General features: G+C 34.8%; 1 protein-coding gene across 1 annotated transcript; it reads right to left on the bottom strand.

The window, feature by feature from the left end:
- Nucleotides 1-6571: 6571 nt before the first annotated feature.
- On the bottom strand, nucleotides 6572-7609 carry LOC111622342. Its single transcript, XM_023364702.1, has one exon. It carries the CDS (start codon nucleotides 7607-7609, stop codon nucleotides 6572-6574), a length of 1038 nt encoding a protein of 345 aa, XP_023220470.1.
- Nucleotides 7610-7825: the final 216 nt, after the last annotated feature.

The raw sequence follows: 7825 nt of genomic DNA, 5'->3' as shown, positions 1-7825 counted from the left end.
CTATTTTCACTTATTTTTGTTATTTGACGCTATTTAGACGAATAAGCAAGTTTTCCGAAGCATAAAATTGAAGATTTCCCGCCAAAATAGAAACTTCCTGATAACATCGGAAATGACGTTCTAACATCATTTTATTCTATTTGATTCTTCAAAAAATCGTTATAATACTATGTATTAGACTTAAAATATTCGATATCTAAACCAGAAAGTGTTAGCTAGAAATAGACTTATTTATAGAACAACTCCCCCATTTCTCACTTCAGGGAAAGTTATAAAACAGTTGGGTGCTAATGACTTTGTGAAAGGGAAAAGTTCTACACTTAGAAACTTGGAAAGAAGGGATTTGGCCTGTACCGTCAGGCAGGCCGCATAAACATTGATAAGGGGCCATATGTGGCCCGCGGGCCGCAGGTTGTGCACCTCTGCTTTATAAATTGGCACCAAAATATTTTTGCTGCACTCATCTGGTATCCTCTCTTGCTACTACAGTTTTTTCATAAGATCCCATACAATATCAACACCCATTTGCCCAAATATCTTCATACCTCAGCCGAGATCTGATCAGCTCCTGTTGCTTTCCCATTCTTTATTTTTCTAATTGCCCTACCCACCTCCTTCTTGTTTATATCTGCTGCCACTCCATTTATCTTCTTGTTCTTGCATAGTGCTCTTTGATTTTCCTCATTTAGTAGTTTCCTAAAATAATTCTTCCATCTTTCCTTTATCTTCTCTTGGTCTTGTAACACTACCATTCTCGTCTTTTATTTCTTTTATTGATGTGAAATCATTTGATGCCTTGTCCCTCACTTTTCTTTCCAGTTCCTCATAGGCCTTATCCACTGCCTTTAGTATTGCCACAGCCCTTTTTGCCTGTTTGCTTGCTACCTTATATGTTTCTTTATCTTTCCTGTTATCTGACATTTCTTTTTTTTCTTTTATTGTAACTTACACCTTTTCATTTCACCACCAAGCCTCTTTTATATAGGGTGGCCCCAGTGGCGTACCGTAGTGGGGGCGGCAGGGGCGGCCCGCCCCGGGCGGCACTTTTTAGAGGGCGGCAAAATTACTTTTCAGGGGCGGCAAAATTTCACAATAAACAATAATAATATTTTGTAAAAATTTGAAACATCCTAATCTATACTTGCATCGCGCCTACGATAGTGCTATCGTCCGGACAGTCCGGGAATCGGCTCGCCGGGTGAACTAGTAATTTTTTCATCCCGGGAAATCCTGCGAAACCTGTTGCCTGTTTTTTTACTTGTACGATTCATTCGCGATCATATACACCACTAATATCCAATTGAACTATTTTAACAAGTCACTGCACTACCACCGAATTTTTCATTGCTTGTTCTGTGACAAAACTGAATTTTNTTACTTGTACGATTCATTCGCGATCATATACACCACTAATATCCAATTGAACTATTTTAACAAGTCACTGCACTACCACCGAATTTTTCATTGCTTGTTCTGTGACAAAACTGAATTTTGGTCTTTTAAATTGAAATACCTAAATAAGGGGGCCGAAATTTTCCTCCGCCCCGGGCGGCTGACACCCACGGTACGCCACTGGGTGGCCCTTTTCTTGATGTTTTCCCCAATATCTCCATTCCAACCTTCCTTATAATATGACTATTAAACTCCCATTATTCCTATACATCTTCCAGTAATTTTATTCTTCCAAGCTCTTTTTCCAATTCTATTCAGGTCACCTCTTTCAATTTCCACTACTTTATCCTTTGTTCTTTCCTGAATGTCTTTAGATCTTTTTGTCAACTATTATTACCCAATCAACTACTACCAATCTATGTTGTTCTGCTACACTTTCTCCATTAATCACCTTGCAATTTCTCATTTTCTTAAGATGTTTCCTGTGATACATTAAGTAATCAATCTGGCTTATCCTGTCCCCCTCTTGTATGTTATAAGCTGATTCTTATTCTTTTCGAACTAAGTGTTGCTAGGTCAAATGCTGTTGCATATTCTGTTATTCTGTTTCCTCCTCTATCTCTTGCCTATACTCCATCAACCATACTTCTTTCCTCTCTTTTACATCTTTTCACATGTCTGTTTAAATCATCTCCTTAATCAATCTGTCACTGTCTAGTATTTCCATTCCATTTTATATAATTCTGCTCAGAAGTTATTCTTTTCTTCTTCCCTGCATTCTGTTTGGGGAGCATACATATATACTTCTTTGCCCTTAATCTAATGAAGCAAGCGTTGGGCCATGGACCAGACCTCCATCTCTTGGGCAAACAATGTTGTTACATCATGTCCTTTTTCGTAGGTCTTTGGCAATCTTGTCCATTCACCTCTTCCTGGGTCTTCCCTTATGCTATGTTCGCACACAATCCATGACTCACTTCGATCTCGATTTACCTACAATCTGGATTGTAACTGTCGGCAGTCGAACATCAAGCTGTTCCCACAGGCAATCCGTTTGAGAAGAACCCAGCTATTGCACGCAATGATAAAATTGACATAATTATGCGATAAGTCACAAACACCAACTAACAAGATGGAAGTTTTGGTTAGAAATAAATACTTTTTCTTGCCATATACCCAATAATAGACAGATCTCATCGTCTCTCCAAATATCTTTTTTATTTTTCTGTTGATTGCCTGACATGTGTTCCCAGCCATCTTGTAGTTTCTTGCATGTGTGGGATTGTGGAATCTCTCTTATGACTGGATCTAGTTTCAAGAACTCTCGAGTCGACCGCGATTGAACCTCGTTTCAGTTGAGATTTAAACGGTTGAGAGAAGTTGCACCATGGCATGGTCTCCGACCTTGGTCACAATCCAGATTGAAATGCTAGGTGTGAACAGGGTATTAGGTCTTCTCCCCTCCATCTCTTCCGCCTAGTATGTCCAAACCATCTCATTCAAATTTTTTCTGTCTTCTTCCCCAAATTTTTTATTCTTGTTCTTTCCCTTATTTCTTCATTCCTTCTCCTGTCTCTTCTGGTCTTATTCAGCTTGCTCCTGAGGAATTTCATTTCTACTGCCTGGAGCTATGTCTTCTTTTTAAGATGCAGTTCTTCTCTACCTAAAAATCAACAAACAGCAAACACCCTTTAAGATGCAGTCTTTTTATTTAAACTTCTAACGTTTTTGGTCTACTTTATTGACCTTCAGGAAAAATTCAATTATTACAATTTTTCTTGGTCAATATAGTAGACCAAAAAAAAGATTGCATCTTAAAGCATTTTTGCTGTTTGATGATGTGGTTCATGCTGCAGTTTATGCTGCAACTCCATAAATCAATATTGGGACAAAGTATGATTGACAAGACCTTCCTACATTTGAATGGCACTCGCTTTTTCCAGATCAAAGTTTTCGTACTTTGATAGAAGCCATCAGCTTCTGTATTCTTTTATGTATTTCTTTGTTCTACTTTCCATTCTTTGATATTTCTGTTCCCAGATATCTACAGTTGTCAACATCCTCTAATCTACATTCAGTTCAATTTTCCCTCTTCCCTCCTCCCTTCTCACTGTCTTGCTTTTCTCTCAGCTTATCTTCATTTCCATTCCTATAGTTCCCTGCTCTACACATCACATACATAAAATCCATCTAATAAACAAAGTTTTGACAAATATATCACACTAACCTTAAAATGCTTTGCAGATAATTTTTAATGTACCACAAACGTTTTTGGTCCACCCTAGGACCTTCTTCGGATGGAGTTCTACTAGAGAAAACCCTTTTCTGGTGTGATTCCGTTCAGTTCTGTTTCCAATGTGTTCTAATTTCCTTTCAAATTTCCTTTTTAAATTTTAACAATGTCGCCTGCATCAGCTGTTATAACGCCAGTTCATACATAGCCTGCCATGTCCTCAAAAGTTATTTTTCATCTTTAAAATTGATTGAAAGGCCTTGGCATTCCGCTTTAAAAATTTCTAATGCCTCCAAATTCCTAAATTGGTGTATATGATGAGTTTGCTAGATCATGGTTGCTTGTTGTAATTCAGATGTAATGCCATTTTTGCTGGCATAGGCCTATATAGCTAAGGCGATAGTGTTTTTTATTTAATAAAATAAAGCCCAAAGGGGATCACCATTTATTTTTCTATGTTCCATTTATTTTTCTAGTGTTTTTCTTCTTTTCAATATCAGTTTTATGCTTACGGAGGCATTGTTTGAGCAATCTTCTTGTAGATCCTACATATACAAGATCTCTATTCAATCTGTCATCTGTGATATGTTAAAAAATATCTGCAAAGCATTTTTAAGGTTAGTGTGATATATCACATACTATTGTGACATATAACTTCCTTATCTTTAGTTTAACACTCATAATCCTATCACTTCTTCTGGTTTCCTCACAAGCATCATTTCATAACTCCTTGGGGACTATTCTGAGTAGTATCGTTAAGCTAATGAATATGATAAAAACCAGTTTCTATTGGAACCACGTGATTCACATTTAATCAACCGTAAAAATGCTATTCCGAGCCGTACGTTTAGTTTTTAGTTTCGATAGCCACGTGCGATAACTAAGCTTTTGTTATCAGTCACTTTCGACCTGCCGTTAGGAACGTAACGAAAGTGAAAACAACATGGCGTCTTTCGGTGTAAGAATGATTTTACTTCACGAACAATTGGAGAGAGAAGAAATTAGAATTCGACGTCACGAATCTCAGTTTAATCTTCGAGTTGATGCTTTTTGGCTGAACGATACATGGTTTAAACAACTTTATTGTCTTCCAAAACCATTAGTTATATATGTGTGTGTGTATATATGTAATGAATTATGAGATACGCTAGAACCAAAGTGTTTTAAGAAAAATGCTCTATCCTCAGAAATAAAAGTAAGTAGCTTTTTAATGTTTATAAACTATGTTGTTGTATTACTTAAAAATAATTACCTTAACTATTTATGAATAATTGCTTTTTTGTTCAAATTTAAAGTAAGTAGCTATAGCATGAACATTATTTCTGAAATAGGTTTCATTCGCATATGTATAAATTAAAATGATAGCTTTGAATATAAATATATAAAAGTTTTGTGGAGATTAGTATATGCAGGTTACACTTTTGAAGTGTAATTTTTAACAAGAATTTTGAATAAACATTATTTTTTATATATACAATGTAAGCTGCAGCTTTGAAGAAATTAACTTTATACACTATAGTTTGATAGATTAATTAATTAATATTAACATTTACTGTTTTCACTATATATAAAAGTATAAATTTTAAATTATAGTAACCAATTATAAAATATACTACACATAAGATACATTTTATAATGTATTTATAATTAAAGAGTAATAATCATTTAGCAAATTTTAAAATAAAATATGTATTCAGAGTAATATGGAATTAATTTTCTCTTATTTATAGAAAAATGAATGTATAAAATTATTGAAAATATATGAAAATTGTGTATAAGAGAATATGTTTCCCAAATAATGACATTTTAAAGTCACATTAACATGGAGATTTTGTTTAATACAAAATTGTTGATGTTCATATAACAATATGAATATGAATATACATATGACTATAAAAATTTTTACAGATAACTTTTTGAAATATATATATCTGTGAGCTACATTATAGTTTTATTATATTTGTTTTCTTGCAGGTATTATGTGCTCTTAGATTTTTTTGCTTCTGGTTCTTATCAGATGCCAGTAGCTCAAGATAACATGCTAGAAATTAGCCAGCCATCGGTAAGCCATTGCATAATGACAGTAAACGAGGCAATAAATGTGGTTTTTCTTCATTGCTGGATAAAATTTCCAAGTTCTGAAACAGAGATGACCTTAGTAAAACAGAACTTCATGAGTTTAGGTGGCTTTCCAGGAGTGATAGGTGCTATTGATGGAACTTATATTCCTATAATTGCACCATCACTTAATTAATGATCCCGAGCATAAAGAATTTATGTATGTCAATTGAAAAGGATATCATTCAATAAATACACAAATAGTAAGTAAATGACTCTAACTTTTTGATTATATTTTAAATTATTTTAGTACATAAATTATCAAATTTGTTATTAAATTATGAATATCATTTCGTGACATAAAAATAATACAATGAATTATTATATTTTCATTATTTGTCAGGTGTGTGATCCCGACATGAACATAAATAGCATTAATGCAAAATTTCCTGAATCAACACATGATTCATATATACGGAAAAGCTGCAACTTAAGATGAACTTTTATAGAGGGAAAAATCCAAACGAATAATAATGCTTGGTTAATAGGTTAGTAAAATTAAACCAACAGATTTTTGAAATTGAATATTACATATTTCTTAGATTTTACTAAATAATGCTTCATATATGTTTATCAAGTAGTAATTGATTTATTTTTAGTTATTTTATTTTACAAATTACATGGTAATACGACTTACTTCTGCAGTAAATCAAAGCAGTGCTTATTTCCAAATATTTCCACTAACGTTTTCGAACCTCGTTCTTCTTCAGGTGAAACTGGTAGAATCGATGTTATTCGAAATCTGAATGCAATGTTCTACGGAAACTCGTGCAATCATCGTGTTAAACTTGCGCATGCTCTGTAGATGGAAGGATCGCTTTTAGCTTCTCAAGTGTCGTAAATAAGAGTTTGCCATGCCATCGACAAGGACAGTTCATCTTTATTGTTTATACAGTTGTCTTCTCTTGCTGTTTTATAGATATATATCGCTTCCATCCAGCGCAAATGCTGTATTAGCTGTGTGGTGTAAATTACCTTTGCCTCGTCAAATACAGCTTGTATATCAGGGTCCGTGGCAAATTGTGCTAATGCTGTAGAATATCTTTTATGTAGGATGTCTGCTTTGTGTTCTTTGATCCTCACCTCCAACGGTCTTTTTGTCGATCCCACGTATACTAAACTTTTATCACACCTATGATCTTTTATAGGGATCCTGTATACTCCTGCTAATTTGTTTTGGTGTGGAGTGTCTTTTGCATTATTTAGCATTCTAAATATAGTGGGACATCTTCTAAATATTAAGGAGGCTTGTTTTGTTTTGGCGATCTCTTTGTAGATTTTCTCTAAGTACGGATTGTAAGTGACTAGGATTCTGTCTTTCTGAATGTTACTTTGTTGCCCTTGCGGTTCTGTTAGATCTGTTCTTCGTGAATGCATCAGTTTTTTGATCCTCATGGCTATACTACTATTATATCCATGTCTTTTGGCCATGATATTAATGGTGTTGATCTCTGTATCCAGTGCCCGCAATGTCGATGAGTGGGTGTATGCTCTATTCACCAAGTTATTAAAGGCTGCTATCTTATACTGCCATGGGTCACATGAATGCGCAGGGATATACAATTGATCTGCCTGAGGTTTTCTGTATACCTCTGTGTTGATAGACCTTTCTTTAACTATGATGTTCACGTCGAGAAAATGAATTTGTTTGTTGCTCTCCTGTTCGAGGCCCACAGTTAATCCATACGAGTTATTATTAAATGCCGCTATGACTGCCATTATGTCAGGTTTAGATTTCCATAAAATGATTATATCATCCACATATCTTTTGTATGTAATAATATTGTGGAGTAGGTCGGGCAGTACTTTCTGTTCTAGGAGTCTAATTACCAGTTCGCATAGATCTCCTGCTATCAGGCTCCCCATTGGTACACCTCTTTTCTGTTGATATACCTCGTTTTTGAATTGAAATAAAGAATTGTAGCACAATAAATGCGCTAACTCTAGTATATCTTGATGGTGGTTACTGTCCCCTATTATACTTATTAGCAAATCTCTTAATGCACAGAAGGCTGGTGGAAGGAGTAAAGAAGGGTATAATGATTTAAAATCTAGCACAGTGAGTTACTGTGGGGGTGGTAT

The sequence above is a fragment of the Centruroides sculpturatus genome, unplaced genomic scaffold, assembly GCF_000671375.1.
Source record: "Centruroides sculpturatus isolate CEXI.00-Female unplaced genomic scaffold, Cexi_2.0 scaffold7, whole genome shotgun sequence".
Taxonomy (NCBI): Eukaryota; Metazoa; Arthropoda; class Arachnida; order Scorpiones; family Buthidae; genus Centruroides; species Centruroides sculpturatus.
This window is presented reverse-complemented; position numbering and strand designations above follow the sequence as displayed.

Bases quoted from the DNA above. Each gene is read 5' to 3' on its own strand.
- LOC111622342 (XM_023364702.1), bottom strand. From the start codon at position 7,609: ATGGGGAGCCTGATAGCAGGAGATCTATGCGAACTGGTAATTAGACTC.